At 46.7% G+C, this 17,672-nt stretch overlaps 1 protein-coding gene across 1 annotated transcript in view; it reads left to right on the top strand.

Annotated features, from left to right (window-relative positions):
- The first annotated feature begins 2,881 nt into the window (after positions 1 to 2,881).
- SLX9 (SLX9 ribosome biogenesis factor) overlaps positions 2,882 to 17,672 on the top strand; it is a 39,724-nt gene continuing 24,933 nt past the window's right edge. Inside the window, exons 1-2 of the mRNA XM_021532585.2 lie at positions 2,882 to 2,995; positions 4,157 to 4,265. Of these exons, the coding sequence (XP_021388260.2) occupies positions 2,882 to 2,995; positions 4,157 to 4,265 (223 nt within the window). The remainder of the gene's footprint in view (positions 2,996 to 4,156; positions 4,266 to 17,672) is intronic.

Below are 17,672 nucleotides of genomic sequence, written 5' to 3'. Positions count from 1 at the left end.
GTCCAACCACTTTGCTTCAACTCACTCAAGGTTGCAGGAAGGGGGTGGGAGAGCTGTGAGCCCTCGGAATGGTGGGAGCTGAGAAGGTATGCCACGAGTCCTTGCAGCCAAAGCTGAAGCTTGCTGGCATATCCCAGTCCCTTCCAGCTGTTAGTCAGGCTCTGCTGCAGCTTTGGCCATCAGTGCTGCAGGTAAAGGGGATGGGAAACCTTTGGGGACGTGCTTGGTCACAACACATATGCTCCCCAGCCTCTTTTGTAAGCATTTTAAGCTGCTATTAAATATGCTATGTAAGCATTTTAAGCTTTCTGTTTTATCTGCCTTTATTTTTATTGGTTCATTTCTTAATTTTAACTAGCGTGGATTGTTTTTCCCCCCACCACTAACTGAAGGACTGCTGTGGTTTATGCAGGATACACTTGAGCAGCTGGGGTGGGGAGCTGGGCATCTGCCTGGGCACTGTTGGAGTGGTTTTTTCCCAAAAGTCATGGATTTTCATGATCAGAGATGTCATTTTGGGCATTTGCTCCTAAACGATGCTCACCCGGTCTAGAGCAGGGTAAGGGAAGTTTTCCTGTTGTCATTTTCTATTCCTCATGAGCATTAAATCTTGGGGATGCCTCATCTCTGGAAGTGTTCCATGTCAGACTGGACTAGGCTTGGAGCAGCCTGATCTAGAGGCAGGGCAGTGGGACGAGACGATCTTTAAGGTTTCTTTCAACCCAAACCATTATGTGATTCCATCTCCTCAACACCCTCTCAAGGGGAAGCAGCGGACCAGACACTGACATCTTCACTCTCGTGACCTGTGCCAGGACTTGAGGAAATGACAGAGACCTGTGTTAGGGATGATTTAGGGGATCTTCTGAGGTTCTCCCAGAGGGTGGTGGGGCACTGGACAGGCTCCCCAGGGAATGGTCACAGCGCCAAGGCTTTCAGAGCTCCAGGAGCATTTGGACACCACTTGGACACCATTTCGAGTCACAGGGTGAGATTGTTGGGGTGTCCTGTGCAGGGCCAGGAGTTGGACTCAATGATCCTTCCAGCTCAGCATATTCAATGGGTCTATGATCTTTCCAAGTACCTTCCCAGAGGCCTCTCCCTGCATTTCCTTGGTACCCACAAGGAGTGCACTTACAGCTGTGCACTTCTGTGGCCCAATATCAGGCCCTGGGAAACACAGCCTGGAGGGAAATGGCAGGGCAGAGGATGTGGGAAATGAAAATGCATTAACCAGGGAGCACTTTGTCAGGGCTTGTTAAGATCAAACACACTGTGGCTCCAGGCTCGGAGCTTTTTATTCATCTTGCAGCAAGGAGAAGCAGCTTTGCATTTCACCCCTTCCTGTGTGTGGGAAGGGGCAGCTGAGGCTTGGGTTGCTTTGTTGTGGTGTCCCACCTGGGCCCATGACTGCAGCCTGGCAGGTGCTGGCCCTCCCTAGGGGCTTGCTGGGTATTTTATACTGTTTTAACTGTAGAAATAACTCGAGGCAGGAAGTTTTAGAGTTGTTTTTTGTCCTACTGTGGCAGCCTGGTTGCTGGCTGGTGCTACTGTTACCAAGAAACCTCTGAAATTGCTGGGATAAATAAGACTCACTCTAAAACTGTCTTTTTTAGTGTTAGTGAGTAAGGCTTTATTCCTCTCTGGGAGGAGGTGTGTGGTGTGTGTGGCTAAAAATGCTTCACGCTGATCCCAGTACAAAACTGTTCTCACTTATTTCTTTTTTATATATATACATATATATATATATAAACCATTATAGATTATAGACAACATAATACATTATAGAAATGGATGTAAATTACGTAATTATCTTCATTAATTAGTATTCTATCCTGTATTGCTTAGTGGTTTCTTGCCCTTCGTGCTAATTTGGTCCACATTCTTTAGTCCTCTTATCATCTATTTCTCGGACAAGGAGCCTTCAACTTTCCAGGCCTCTATCTCTTCTGGCATCTTCTGGTTACCAATGTCCTTGAAGGCCATAAATTTAAGATCCTAGATATCCAATCTTCAGCTCACCTTGCCTCTTCTTATTGACACTCGTCAGGGTTAACCAACTAAAGATTTTGGTGATTTAATGATCAAAGTAACATTAAGAGCCTGTGAAGAAACTTAAAAAAGTGGGCGCTGCTTGCAAGTAATTGATCAACTCAATAAAATGAGTTTAGTTCTATCATTTCCATTTCCTATCAAGAGGAAATGTAACACGCCGTTGTTACAGAGGGGTGTAAAAGTGTAGCAGAGTGTCTGGGTTTAACCTGGGCACGCTGAGCACCCTCGGGCTGCTCACGGGAACCACCTCGGGCAGGCTGCAATTGCCCACACGGCGATTATTGTCAACGCAGGCGAACCCAATGGGAAGAAATGACGATGCCTGACTCAATTTAGAAGGCTGAATGATTTCTTTATTATAACTCTGCTAAAATACAACAATGTACTATATAAAGGAAGATGCAAAAACTACATAGTACTTTCTCTTAACTCTGTATCTCTAACACAACTCGTGTTGTGAGGGTCCACAGGTGGATTGGCCACCGGGCTCAAACAATCCTCATAAGAATCCAATCAAGCAATCACCCCAGGCAAACAATTCTCCAAACACATTCCACATGGGAAAGACAAGGAGCATAAATAGAAATTGTTTTCTCTTTCATTTCTCTCTGAGAAATGAAAATCCTGAGAGGGAGAGAAACGTGCTCGCCACAGGCGATTATCCGCAGGCCGCCGCGGAGCGAGCAGCCGGGGCGGGCTGGCGCGGGCGGCCGGAGCTCCGCCCGTGGAAGGGAGGAAGGCGGATTGCCCGGGGCGCCGGGCGCGGTGAGGGCGCAGCCGGAAGGCGCCGCCCGGCCCGGCCCGGCCCTTTCCGCCCCGCCGCGCCATGGTGGGCAAGGCGCCGCGCCCGCGGCTGCACCGCGCCGCTCCCCGGCCCGCCGGGGCCCCGCCGCCGCCGCCCGGGCCCGCCGCGGGCGGATGGAGCGCGGCGGCCGGGAAGGTACCGGGGCGGGGACCCGCGGGGCGGGGGCTGCCAGCGGCCGCTCCTCCGCCTTCCCCCCGCGGCAATGCCGCTCCGCGCACAGCCCAGCCCCGCTCCGGCTCTGTCCCGGCTGCGCGGGTGTCCGCGGGCAGCTCCGCGCCTGGCCGTGGTGCTGCGCTGGCCGCCCTGTGGAAGCGCTCCGTGGGAGCGTGTGGCGGGCAGGTGGCGCGGGGCCGGGCGCTGCTCCCGCAGCAGTGCCCGCCTGTCGTTCAGCGGCAGCGCCGCCAGGCCCGGGCTTCAGTGCCCCGGCAGCTCCCCGGTGTCCCGGCGCCGCTGCCGTGCCGCGCCTTGCGTGCGGCAGTGGGCATTGCCACCAGGGGAGCCTTGCAGTGTGCGCCTTCAGTTTTAGGTTAGGGCAGATGGAGAGGAGCTGTTTATACAGAATTATTTGGGATCTTCTGTTTTCCCCAGCTGTGTTTTGAATACACGGTTCAGGTGCCGCCCCCTCGACACCTGTAAATGTTGAGGGGGTGGCAACATACCCCCTCAAGTAAATGTTAGGCAAATGTTTTTTTATATGCCTGAGCTTTCCTTGTGAGGAGGGAGGAACTGCCTGTGCTGAATACAGCTGGGTTTGTCCCACTGTGAAGTTATGTGTTGGTAGATACCGTTGGGTAAAGTAATAAGTTCTAATCCAACCAAACTAGCTACTGCAGATCTTGCGTGCTTAAAGTGTGATGCTGAAGATTTGGTGAGTTGCTAGTAGTTAACTGAATCTGCTTCATGTCCATTGATTAAGGTTTTAATCCCTTAATCTTCTCAATTGTTGCTTATCTGTATTGTTTGGTACCTGTAATAAATCTAAGGATGCTGTTCAAAGCTCTCCTGGGAGTGAATGCACTTGAGTGAGGCAAGGTTGAGTTGAGGCAGGAATCTTTTAGGAACAGAACAGTCCAAAATGAGACTTTGTGCAACTTCCTTCTGTGTGGAAGAGCTGGGGGGGTAGGTGGGCAGAGCAGGTCAGTAGGGTGCCTTTGTGCCCTTGCCTGCTTAAGAGACACACCTGCTCACTGCCACTGTTCCTGTCTGGATGGTGCTGGGTTCAATTTTAATTTTTTTAAACAAGTGTTGCCTAGTAGTGTATGTACTGATTCCTGCTTTATGTTTCTTTTGCATAAGGACTGGGACTTGTCATCTTCTGGTGTATTTTCTGGGCTGAAAATTGACCCTGATACCTTAGTAAAGAAGCTTGACTTGGACTCCAGAAGCGTCGTTTCCTCCAGAGCAGGTTTGTTGTATTTTGAATAAGTATTGCTTTGGGTTGTAAGCAAAGACACTGGGAACTGTATTTGAAGTGGCTTTTAATGGCTATCCCAGGAAGCTCAGGGAGCTACCATGCAAAAATCGCTTCCTGTGTTCCTCTGAAGGCTCTTAGAGGAGGTTTGTTTTTGTATGGGCTTCTGCATGGGTGTGCTTAGTGATCCCCAGGTGAGGGACTGGCTTCAGGCAATCTGTGGGATATCCTGGTGCAGTCAAAGACTGCCAGGGCTCAGAGCAGAGCCAGGGTTTTAACCTGGTCTCTGGGCTTGCTCTGTGGCTGCTTTTGCCTCACCAGCAGCTAACAGCTAACTAACCCTCAGCAGAGCATTGTTACTGTAATGAGATAAAAGGCTTCACCTGGAACAGCTGTTTTGCTGTGTCAGAGCCAAAGGGCTGCAGTCCTGTAGGGAACCAATCCAGTGCTGTGCTGGGACTTGAGGGCTGTTTCCTGTGGTTGCAAGTAAGAGGGGACACATCTCTACAGTTTTTGTCCTCATAGTTTTCCTCAATTTGTAAGTGAGCAGCTGCCATTGGTAACCTGCTAACTTTGTCAGCAGGTTTTCCTTGTGTACCAGCAGTGCTTCATTCACAGCAGCCTGACTGCAGCAAATCTTCTCCTGTCCTTTGCTGTTGTAGAGTCTGTGGCTCAAGGATTCCCAGGCAGGAGAATCTTTACTCATAGGGAGTATGGAAAGTGAGAGACGGAAAAGGGACGACGTGATAGAGCTCTTTGATTTCCAGTCCCACAACAAGGAGATGCTCTCTTTGCTCACTGTGAGACAGAGCTTTGTATGTGAAAGCAGTTTTCATTTCTAAATGTCTGCAAGGTCTCAATAAATTTCTCTGAAACCTGAATCCCAAGCCTCCCACAAGCTGTATGTAAATGTTTAAAAAATCCCAGAAGGAGCAAACTACCAGACGGAGCCTGGTAGCACAGCAAGCTGTCTTGATGCAGAAAATGCATGTGACTCCCAAATACCTTCTTTGCAAACTAAATAATACATTTTGTTCATTTGGATAAATACTACAGTGGCTTTATTTTCCTGTCCATGGCTATAAACAAATCAAACACACACTGGCAAGTGGTTTCCTGAGCTGCCCATCAGTGACATTTGGGCAGTGCAGAGTGAGGAAGTGGGGAGGTTGTGTGAGGGCACATTTGCCTGCTCCCTGCACAGAAACCTTGGCAAAACATATTGTTCTTGAAACACTGGGCTCATTGTTGGTAACTCCTGGGAAAAGGACACGTACGCATCTCTTGTGTGCATGTGCACGTTGCCATCTCTTTAATTAAATCAGACACATGTTGGGGGCTGGCAGCCTGCAGTCCCAGCCTTTCATGGCAGGCTACATGTCTGGGTTATAAATAGAGCCGTGCTGCTGGTCCCTGTGCAGTGCTGGTGATGCAGATGTGCAGTGCCTGGCTGCCTCTCTCGGGGCTGTGTGCTGCCTTCCTGCACACAGCCGTGCTGACCCCGCTGCTTGGCGCTCTCACACGCTTTCCAGATGATCAGCTAAAAATAACTGCTCATTTGGGGGCTCCAAACTGCAATTCAACCAGGCAAAAAGGGATTTGATTGTTTTTTTACGTCTTCCCAAGCTGTTGTGCCCTTTCTTCTTGTTGCACTCTGGAGCCACGTAGAGGTTTTTCGTTATGGAAATCAGTTAATTTTTTTTATGTTAATTCAGTGAACTGTAACTAGGCTGTGCATACAATGGCAGACACTGTAGAGTTAGAAAAGAGGTTCTAGGCAGACGTGCTTTGTCTCCTGGCATCTCTGGTCAGCTCAGAGCCTGTTCTGCAGGAAGTTCAACTTGACTCTAACCCTCCCTTCACCTCTTCCTCCCTTTCCCCCTCAGCCTAGTGCACAGGGCAGGAGGGTAGGATTCTCCTACACGTTGCTATTTTAAGATTTAATAACAAGACAAAAGCATGCTTCCCTCCCACTTGCTTTTCAAGCTCTGAGAAGGTCAAGTTGGCAGACTGTAGGTGGGCTCACTATCTCCTGTGCTTTTCCCAGCTAGAGAAGATTCTTTTTTCTGCCAAGGCTGCTGTGTGGCAGTTAGGAAAACAGGTATTTGTCCTATGTGTACGTATATCTCACATTACCCAAGATTTATTCACGTTGTCCAAGAATGCTAGTATCTATGTTTTGTGTTTAGATCTGGCCTTAAGCTGTGAATCCTTCCAAATAAAACCCAGTCTGAGGAAGATCCTGGAGTTGGGTTAGATTTTAGAGGATGACAGCTTGGAGCTCAACAGTGGTCAAAAAAGCCAATTGGATGTTGGGAAGCAGGAAGAAAAGAGGCTGTAGAGAGCATTTTTATGCTCTACATAAACCCATGGTGTAGGCAGCTCTTTGATGCTATGTGTACCATCACAAGGACTAACTAACCAGCAGCAGAGCATGGGTGCTTTAATGGGATAAAAGGCTTCACCTAGAGCAGTTGTTTTGCTGTGTCAGAGCCAAAGGGCTGCAGTCCTTTAGGAAACAAATCCACTGCTGTGCTGGGACTTGAGGGCTGTTGCCTGTGGTTGCCAACAAGAGGGGACACCTCTCTCTATGTTTTTATCCTCATAGTTTTCCTCGATTTGTAGGTGAGAACTTTTGCTGCTTTTTTGGCTGTGGTGATTTTGAGGGAGCAGGAAGTAACATAATGCTTAGATTGGAAAGTCCAGAGTCTCTAGCAGGGTTATCCCAGTTAACAGGAGTGCTTGTGTGGGCTGAAAGGAATGAGGCCCCTTTTTATGGGAGGATAAACTGGTGGTGTTGGTTCTTGTTGGCTGAAGGCCTGGTTTTTTGGGGGATTTCTGAGGGTTGTTGGTACATCTGGTTGAGGCAGGTTGCCCTGTGGAGGTATCTGCTACTCATGGTAGCGGTGTGTTGCTTCCTTTAGGTGCAAGGCTGATTCAGTGTGCTTGTGATTAGTGTGAGGTACCAGCACAGGCTGTTCTGGCATCAGTAATCCTTGTGGCAGGAGAAGGAGAGGGTGGAACTGTAATGAAAAATGTCACCAAAATGGAATTCATTGTAGGTGAGCCTTGTGTTATGTGATATAAAAAGCCAGTGGTCTAAAAAGGAAAGTATTTTAATATGGTAGCTCTAAGCTGTGTCGTGCTGTGAAGCAGACCTGCTGCAACTGCTTTCCCCTGCTCTGCTTTTTGTCTTTATGCGTTAGCTCAGTTTAACACCAGCTTCCAGATGATTTCCACGTGTGTGTAGGTAACAGAAGCCGGTGCCATCCCTGGGAATGCTGGAGTTCAGTCCCCGAGTTGGTCTGTGCTCAGTGATTGCTTCCTGTCAGTGTAGTTTACTTAGCCACTGACGTAATGTAAACCAAAGGCTTTGCCGTAATCTAATCCACGCAGGGACCTCTGTGACTCCAGTGAGAGGATAAATCTCATTGGGGTGAGCCTCTGTAGCGTGGGAATTAAATGTTTCCTACCAAGTCAGAAATAATGGCCTGTCATATCGGGGTTGCTGCTGCTCATTTTTTCTTGTTTTCTTTAGTATTCCTTCATCAGTGTTTGCTCCCTGAAGCAAGGGCCTATTCAAGCTTGGCTCCGGCTGAGCAGTTGCCTGTTAATGTCTCTTTTTTTGGAGTGGATGATGAACCGGTTGTGGAATGATATGAACAACTGGATTGGTAGCTTCCTGCTTTATTTTCAGCTACTCCAGAAGAGAACGGTGACAGGCTGTGTTGTTGAGAAAACAAAAGTGCAACAACAGCAAGTTGATAATTGTCTGCAAAACCTGGTGCAAAATCATCCTGATTTCTGAGTTGGACATAAAGAAAGACTTCTCAATTTACAATGAGAGTGATGAGACCCTGACACAGGATGCCCCGAGAAGCTGTGGCTGCCCCATCCCTGGAAGTGTTCAAGGCCAGGTTGGATGGGGCTTGGAGCAACCTGGGATAATGACAGATGAAAGATGGGGTTTAAGTAGATGCTGTCTGCAGGTTTCTTCCAACCCAGGCCACCCTGTGGATCTGTGATTGTATATCAGGGTGTGAAGCATAGAGTGAGGTAGGTCATGAGCCTGAGCAGAGGTTGTGCTCTGTAGTCCAGGACTGTCTTGCAGCATGGGAGCCACTGTCACTGGCACACAGGGATGTAGAAGAGGGAAATAACTGAGCATCTGACAAAGAATTCCTTTTCCTCCTTAAGAAATGTGAAGATAGGAGATGATAAAATTAGACTAAATATGAATTCACTGACAGCAGTGCATTTGTGGGATTTGCAGGCTGTGTACAGCCTTGCTTTCTTCCTTTCTGAGGGTTTCTCTGCATTTCTTTTGGTACCAAGCCTCTGTTTGCAGAGTCACTGACAGATGCCTTCTGGTTTGCATTTCAGCTTCTGCTCTGGAGTTCCAGGTCTGCTGGGTCTGTCACCTTATCTGCTTCTGCTTGGGCTCTGCACCCACTTGTCCAATTCTGTTCTCCTTTTGTAGCCTCCAAGAGAAACAGAAAAGCTGTGGTTGGTTGGTCCTGCATTAGCTTCATGCAATAAGATTTCCTGTCCAGTTTTGGGGTTTTTTTATGGATGTTGTACCAGAATGTTACAGAGTCCCTGTAAGACTCCTCCTCTGACAGCATTGCTGTTCCTGCAGTGTCTAGGCTTGTGGTTACTCCTGCAGTGGATCCACACCAGTGTGGAAAAATTGCAGCCATGACCAGGCCCCCATTATTCTTCTAGAGCTCTTGACAGGATGCCAATCTTTGTGTCCTATAGTTTATTCCTGTCTGTCAATTGGATTTCTGCATGTTTATTGCCTTTAAATATTAAGGTTCCTCCTCTTTTGTCCTCATCCCTCATCACCTTTCCTGTTTTGATAATTTTTTTTTCCTGGCATACTCGGGGGTTTAACAATTGAAGAATTAAAAAAATAAAAATCCTTTTTTAATTAAGGCATCTGTTCTGAATATTAGTTCTAAACCTCTGCTGCTTTTTCTTAATGCATGCTTGGGGAATTCTGAAATCTGCTTGTGTTGGTCATTCACATCTCTGGTGTGGAAAGCTGCTGGATCCTCAAAATTCTGCTGCTGTTGCTTTTCTTCAGCTTTTCATTCTGTGCTGGCAGTTGTCAGGCATGTCTTGTGTTTGTTTTGTGCAGAACGCCTTCCTCAAGCTGTTCCCCACAGTAACACTGCTCAGATGGGATAGGAGGGTGTAAACGGGCTGTTCCTCACGCTGAGGATGGCAGGGAGTGGCTGCAGCACCTCCAACGTGCTGCTGAAATCTCCCCGGGAAATGCCTGTGTGCTGTGCTAGACCCAAGTGACGAGGTGTTCCTCCTCCATCTGTCTTTGTTATTAGCTGCCCAAGCTTTGGGCTGGGTGAATTTGGGGAGTGGTGAAATGCTGTCCCTGATGCTGTCAGTGATGCCCTTGGTGGTGTAGCACCGAAACCATTTTAATACCTTTGAAAATATCTGCTGGGTGTTTGGGTGCTGCCCTGCAAGGAGCAGCTGTTTGAGTGGTGTTTGAGCTGGGAATTCTTGCTTTAGCTCCCCCATCTCTCCACCCCATGCCTTCTGCAGTGTGCCTGTGTCCTTTGTGTCACCTGCACAGGTCCAGGATGTGTCTCGGGACTGAATGTGCAGGTCTCAGATCAAAGGGGAAACTTCCTTGCACAAGCTGGTGCTGCTCCTGACATGGTGTGTGAAAGTGTTTGAACAAAATTTGCAATGCAAGAAAAAAGTTCCCGGTGAAGAGAAAATGCTGTGAGGGGATTGAATTCTTTACCTCTCCTCCAGGCCCAAGGTTGACCACCCTGGTAGCTTGATAAAGTGACAGATGGCAGTTTTTACTTTATCTGGGTAAATTGCTTTAGATAGCAAATTACTGTACATTCCTTCTGCCTTGCTGTTCAGCTGAAATTTATTTGGGTTTTTTTTGACAGCATGATTAGGACCTGCTTTTATCTTGACAATGACAGATCACCTTTTAAGGGCGGATTTGGTGTCTGAGGGTTTTGTAAGAGGCTGTTAGAAAACTGCACTGTGTTTGGGAGGAGCTGAGATAGTGGTTTGTTGGCTGGGAAGCCTCTTCAGTGAGGTCAGATGACCTCAGTCTGCAGGACACCTCAAACAGATTGTGTAGTTCCCATCAATTTGTCTCAAAGCCAGAAGGTTTCTCTGTTCCTTTGGTCCAAAGATTAAAGTCAGTGGGACCTTACTTCAGCAGTCAGATTGAGCAAGTTCTCTATCAGCGGTGAACAGCTGTGGGGTTTGGTTCAAATGGAGAACAGACCTGCTGTGGTCTCTGGGGACTGTGGAGTGGGGATCCTACTGCTAAAGACACTGGAGACTTAAATAATAATTTTTAAAAAAAGGTTAAAATCCATGGTGCTTAATGTTGCTTTAACAATTTGTCTGTGCAGTGTGGTGCTGGCTGTGAGAATAGCTGTGGGAAGCTCCACTTTAATTAAAGTAAATGCAATTAATTGAGAAGCAGTAAATGAGCGTCTGAAGCTTGCACTGTTTTCAGTGCTTTTACTTCCCTTCTGCAAATAGAGCCTTTCCATGTTGTGAGTGCCTTCTGCCAGATCACAGGAATCAGTTGTGTTAATATTTATGGAACCAATTAACTTTCTTGTTTTCTTTCCCTCCCTCTAGCTGGGACTAAGTCTCTGTTCTTAAAATTAACATTAAAAAACCAAAAGGCTCCAATTAGCTCGTGGTTGAGTACTACACAAACACAAACATTTTCCAGAGAGCCCAAACCTTCCAAAATGTTCTGCAGCCTGCTCCAGGGGAGGAGGCTGTCAGTGGGAAGAGCTTGAAATGAGTCCTAGCAGTTTGAAGGATGTGTCAGATTGCTCTAGTTTCTTAATTCTGCTTGGTTCCTTGGCTGTGCCTGCTGTGTAATGCTCACCAGTAGCACTGGTGGAAGGTACATGCCTGCCCTGGAGCAGCCTTTCCATGCTGCTGGATGGATGGAGAGGAGGATATGGCTCAGTGAGGGATTGGAGACTTCTTTGGAGAAGCTCCTGAGGTGCTGCTCTGTGGTTTTGCAAAGCCTTCTTCCAGACTTTGTAAAAGCTGGGTGCTCAAACATGATCTTTTTGGGTCAAACTTATTAGTGCCTTGTGCCACTGAAGGGCTTGCTGAATTTGAGGCCAGGGTGACCCCTTGCCTTCCTGGCCAGGAGTGGTGGGGCATGGCCATTGCATTCATGCCATGTCTTGCTCTGTGTGATCACGATTCCTGCAGCTCTAGAAAGATACTCCTCTAGTCTGGTACTCTCCTGTGAAACGAATTTAAAATGGTTGGACATCCTTACACAAAAATAGATCAGCGCTGCTTAGGAGAGCACTGCAGCTGTGGTGTTACAAAAGAGGGTTATGAACTGAAATCCTTGTATTTGCTGTACTAATGGTTAAACTTTAACATAATTAAGTTATAGAATTATAAATTGTACAAAGAGAGAGGTGGAATGGTTCTGTACTGGTGCCAGAGGGGCCTCCCAGCACAAGTTCCAGTAATGCAAGCCTCTCATGGGGTGTGAGAGGGATGGCTCAACGCTGTAGGAATTGAGAAAGCAAATCTGAAGGAGTGAGGAAGGACTTGTGGAAAGGGCAGGTTGATAGCTCTGGAAGTCAAAGCTATTTCCTTGTCACCAGCCAGGTATGGTGTTGTGTCAAACTGTCAAGTGTCTCTCTGAAATATGTGTCCTGGGAGTTTAATAAACACTCTTCTTAGAAAATTGGTGAAGGGTAGGGTGGCATGAGAGGTTTCCTTCTGGATTGCCTCTTCTAACTTGTCTTGATATGTTTCTGAGGTGCAGGAATAAGTGAGCCTTCTTACCCCTTTGGGAAATGCCTATGTGAAAAGCTGCTTCTCTTTTTTTTACTTCTTTGCTATATAAATCACATTTCTGATTTACTGAGAGATAAATCTCTGCCCTGCTAATGTGGGTCTTACTGAGTTGCATGCTCTGTTACAGGGAGATCTCAAAAGTTCATGTCTGTCTTTTAGACCCAATGGGGTGTATAGTGTTTTTCTATTCCATGCGAGTTATCCTTTTTTCTGGTCTTTGTGAGCAATTTATGGACCAAGGTTTTCTTTGTGCTTGGGTGGAAATGCATGTGTCAGCTGAAGATCTGTTTTTCCCCTTCAGCACTTCAGAGTGGCAGTGCTGATGCTCATATAACATCTAATTTGGTCTTAGGTTTTTAGTCAAGTGGCTTGTAAAAAGGGGTTTGTTTATTTTTTTTTAAGAAGCTTTTAACACAGTAAATCTCAATATACATTGAGCTAAATGTGGGAAACACAGCTATGCAAGGATTAAATGCAGTGGGTACTGGTATATTCTGGGTTGTTTGAAATGATAATTTGGACAGATTTAGATTGAACTAGCAGTGCCGCAAATGTTCCATAAGGCAAACCACAGAAAGTTCTGGAGAAAATCCTGCTGCAGAAAAACATGCTATCCAAGCAGTTCTTCAAAAATGCAGGGACTGTGAGCTGGAAGGCACGTTCTGTTAGTGATAACCAGCTCTGATTAAATGGGGTGTTTCAGAGAGTCCCAGGCAGGAAATTTGAGGGAAAATGGGGCATACAAACTTGTTTCCTGACCCACTTGTGCCGTGTTCTTGGTTGCTTGGAGAACACACAGCAAATCAAGAGATTTGGGCTTCTACGATCGTGGATGTTCGTGCCTGGTGTGGCTGTGCACATACATGTTCTGGGCTGACTTCTGTTGCATTTCCTAGTTCCATGGCTTTTTAACTTTGCTTTTCCTGATGTCTATTTTCCTCTCCAAGGTTATTTGTAAATTCAGGTCACTGAGTGTTCTTATGTAACGGGAATGGGCTTCTTTAGCATGGAGAGGACATTCCCAGCTGCAGTGGGTACAGGCTGTGTCTGTACACGCAGCAGTTATTTCACAATGTGGTTTGAATTGAAATAACCTGGTGTGCCTGTTGACAGGAAGACATCGGAAGGCTTTTCTACACTGCAGGAATTCTGTTGTCAGAAATCACAGTTTTAAATTGCTTTGTTCAGTGACACTTCTGTATTTTGCTCAGCAGAGCCTCTGGCTATTGCTTTTGGTTCATGCCAGTGATTGCAGGGCTGGGCTTAGGTGTGTTCCTCTGCACCTGCAGGTGTGTTTGTTGTTTTAGTGTCTGTACCTGAGTGGGTTTTTATTTATGGAACTAGCATACAGATGTCTAGATACTGTTTATGTGGGGTTATTATAAATTGTTCGTGTATTTTCTTCCTCCAAAATAGAGGGCGTTGGACTGTTTACATGTATTAGGTGTAAGTGGCAGAGTTTTGGTAGCAGGACAGAAGCCAGAGCTGTCACATTCTGAGCACAGCTGGGTCCAAAAAGCTGAAGTGTGCCCAGTGCAGCCACAGCTGAGCCTGTCAGGCACAGTGGTGCTGTCTCTGGGAAAACATATAATTAAGAAGGAGTAGGAAAAAAGTGAGAGAGCCCTATAAGGATCAGGGACAGAAAAGGAGGAAAGGAGGTGCTCCAGTCACCAGGACCCCAGTGGGTGAGTGTGAGGAGGAGGAAGCAGCAGAGAGTGACTGTAATGCTATTGCCTGGCCCCGTGCACTGCTCAAGGGAGTCAGGAATGAAGAAGTCAGAATGAAGAAGTGGAGCTGAGAAGAGGGTTGGGTGGGGGGAAGGTGTTTCAGTGTTTGCTTTTCATTATCTGATTCTACTTTAATTGCAATACATTACATTAATTTTCCCCGAGTCAAGTCTTGTTTTGCCTGTGATGGTAATTGCTGAGTGATCTCCCTGTTGTTTACCTCAACCTACAAAGTTCTCATCTTATTTTTCTCCCCTGTTCTTTTGATGAGGGAGGGAGCAGCTGGATGGGCAGCTGGCCAGGGTCAGCACATGGCATTACAGTAGCTCAGTAAAAACTGAGATGAAACTCAGTACCAGGTAGAACTGTCCCTGTGGTTGCTCCTCTGCCCTCCTTACTGTGCTTTTCAACTGAATGTTTTCTGAGAGTTGTGCAGATGCAGGGACACTCTTGCATGACAGCTTAGCTCCTTTTAGTTGAGGTCACAGGTGTTGGAGCAAATCACTTTTCCACATCTGTGTACCAAGGTACACAGGCCTTTGTGTCCTGCAGGTCTGAATTAGGAACTGCTCCCCTCCCTCTATACAGGCAAGGAGAGGGAGCAGAACAGGACACAGCCCTAAACTCCAGTCTGAAAACAGGGAAGTACAGAACAGATCTTGAGTCCATCTAGGTGTTTCTTCTGTCTGTCTCTGTGTAGGAGGTTCTGCTCCAGCTGTGTGTGCATTGCTGACAGCTTCGTAGCACAAGAGGACAGAACCCTGTTCTGCCTTCCCTGTGGCAGAACAGAACAGATCTCTTTTGAGAGCTGAGAGTGTTCTTTTTCGGATGTTAGATGTGCTCATTAGAGGGCAGCAGAATAGCTCTTCCTTTTTCTAGGTCAGGTCTATATTTTTGATTATTTTTCATCTCTGCAGGGCATAGAACAAAATTTTCCAGTTCCTACTTCAGTTTTTCCTGGTGCATTAAGTGTACAAAAAAACAGTGCTCATATGAAAACCTTAGCCTGTATAAAGAAATAGGGAATATTTTTAGTAAAAGTTGCTTCTTTGAAGCTTAGGGAGAGTTGCAGGCTCATATGAGAGAGACCTTCTCTAAGATTAAACCACAAATGGTCAGCACAGTATGTGGAAAAACAGCCAAAAGAATATTTCACAGCTAACTTTTTTTTTTCTCAGCCTAATTCTTATTTGACCTGTATGTCCATATGCATCTATGGATTTGTTTGCTGCACTCCAGCTGCTGCTGCCACCTTTTTCTGCTTGAAGAAAATATTAAAGAACCAGCCTTGCTTCATCCAAAAGTAATCTTTAAATGAAATCGGATAGTACACCCCCCACCATCCTCTGGAATGTAAATACTACAAATAATTATGGCACTGTCTTTAAAGGCTAAGTGAGGTTGGGATTTGGAGTTCAGCATCACAATACTTAAAATGAATTATTTATTATGTAACATTCATAAAAGGCAGCTGTAGCACTGACTTTGTAGCCAGTGTTTCTGGGTGCAAGTCCTGGCTGGGGGCGAGTATCTCCCATGCACCTCTTACTGGAGATGCTTTACATGCTGTTGGCTTTTGGAAACGGTAAGCTGGTTCAAGACAGCTGGAATAGCAGGAATTTTTTTTGTTTTTTAGGTTTAGCAGCATCAACCATTGGTTTCCAACAGTTGACTGATTTTGGAAGGTCCTCAGTGGAAGCAAAGCTTCATTAACTAATATTTGCTCCTTGGCCTGGCATGGTGGAGCAGGTGGGAGGATTGGCAGGGGAAGGCATGACACCTTTTTTTCTTACCCACAGTGTGCTCTGTGTTTTGATATCCTGCAGGTTTCTTTATCTCCCTATCCTATACCCAAAGGTGCAAAGGGACAGGTCCCTCAGGAGTTTGTGAGTGCCTTGTGTTCCTCAAATGCATGGGGGCTCTATCAAAGCAACATGTTCTTAGCTGCTGACAGTTTTCTAGCACAATTCTGCCCTGAATTATTTTTAGGGTGGCAATATCCAAATCCACAAACTGCTGAAATGGAACAACCTTCTTGATACTGTCAAAATGTTGTTCCTGGCAGAGTAGCTTGGATCAGTCGTGCCTCCTGGAGAATTCCAGATTGTGCTTTGGACTCCTGGTTTGGGATCCACCATGTAGCTGGCATTTCTTCACATCGTGCTGTGACACCTCAGCCAAGTCAGGACTAATAGGGAGCTCCTCATCAGGGAAGGAAAGCTGAACAAAGCCATAAAAATGTGAACAATGGCTCATAGCTCTTGGCAGCTCTTGGACCATTAAGTAAAATTAATATCCTGTCAGTGGGGTAAAAAGATTAAACTCTGTCTTATACCAAGTGAGAAACATGATGAGTCTTTAGGCGTGTGGATTACTCCATTGGACTGTGATCCATATTAGGAAATTAACAGGCACAGTGCTCATGCCACAGCCTTCTTCATGCAGAGAAACACTCTTCCTGCCAGCATCTTCTGTGCAATGCAGGAAGATTGCTGGCTTCCCTCATACAGTGCAAGTCTCTCCTGGGGACTATCATGCTATTTTGTTGGGGTGATAGGTGTTCTCAGTAGGTGGGTTTTTTTTGGGTGTGGTGAGCCTAAGTATTGCAGATACTACTTGGTAAGGGGTGTGTATCTTTTTCATCCAGGGAGCACTTCACAGGAAGGATGCCAGTCCTTGTTGGCCTGTAAGTGTGGGGATGCTGAATGAGAGGTTAAGGCATGGATGGGCAGTCTCAGGGTTTGCTGCTGCAGTCCCAGACTGGAGAAGATCAGGGCAATGCCAAATATCTGACAGCTCTGAAAGCTGACAAGGAGTGTCAGAGAAGCACCTACTCATGGTAGTCTGTTCCTTTGCCATCCCCTGTTATTTCTTTTAACATCATGGGTGTTCTCTCCACAGCTCTGTGCTGGCAACTGCTGATCTCATCTCTGCATGGGGTGGATGGGCTGGATACTGTAAATGAGACTTTATTGTCTGCCTGTGCTGCTGCCAGGCAAGAGCATCAAGTGCAAAGTGGCAGAGCCCTGTCACTTTTTTAAAATTTGGCTTGCTTCAAAATAGGTTATGCAAGGAAAATGTCATTCTAAGATGGAGAACCAATGCTGACCTGCAGAGCTGAAATGAAGTAAAGGTGAAGAGGTGATGGGCTGGAGGAAAAAAAAACCGACAAAACAGCTTCTACCTCTTCTAGAGGGGCCCAGACCTTCATTTTGCTTTTTTAAAATATTTCTTCTGCATTTAAGTGAGCCAAATGGATGTATTGGAGTAGAGAGGCTTGCTCTAAGATGTTTTTTGAAAAACAGGTCTTGTGTGAGCATTGTTGTGGGCTAGACAAAGAGCCCCCTGGCAGGGGGCAAGCCTAGTTTTGTCAGGAGATGAAGGATTCTGTTGGAGGTGTGCAGTGAGGTGATGGTCCCAGGGGTCTGTTGGCAGTGGGATAGTGCCCTGTGTCCCTGGAGCCAGAGGAGGAGCAGGAGGGGGGTGTGGATGCAGGTCTGTCCAGGGGGAAGATGCTGTGTGAGTGTCTGTGTTGTGTAAGATGACAGAGCTGGTGATCCTGTTGGTGCCTCAGGGCTTGTGGGAGCTCTGAATTGTCAGCTGGAGCGGAAGAGCAGTTGAGACAGCACAAAAGCAGCAGCCACCAGAAGTGGCAGTGGCAGCTGGAAAAGATGGTGAAGCAGTGTTTGGACCAGTTCCATTTACAGTGCTCCCAGGAGGAGGGAAGGAGACGTGACATGCTTGGGCACTACCTGGAATGAGTGTTTTCATGGGCTAGGCTTGTTGAACTGTTTAATCAACATCACCACCATGAAAAAAAATCCAT

The sequence above is a fragment of the Lonchura striata genome, chromosome 8 (genome assembly GCF_046129695.1).
Source record: "Lonchura striata isolate bLonStr1 chromosome 8, bLonStr1.mat, whole genome shotgun sequence".
Classification (NCBI taxonomy): Eukaryota; Metazoa; Chordata; class Aves; order Passeriformes; family Estrildidae; genus Lonchura; species Lonchura striata.
This window is presented reverse-complemented; position numbering and strand designations above follow the sequence as displayed.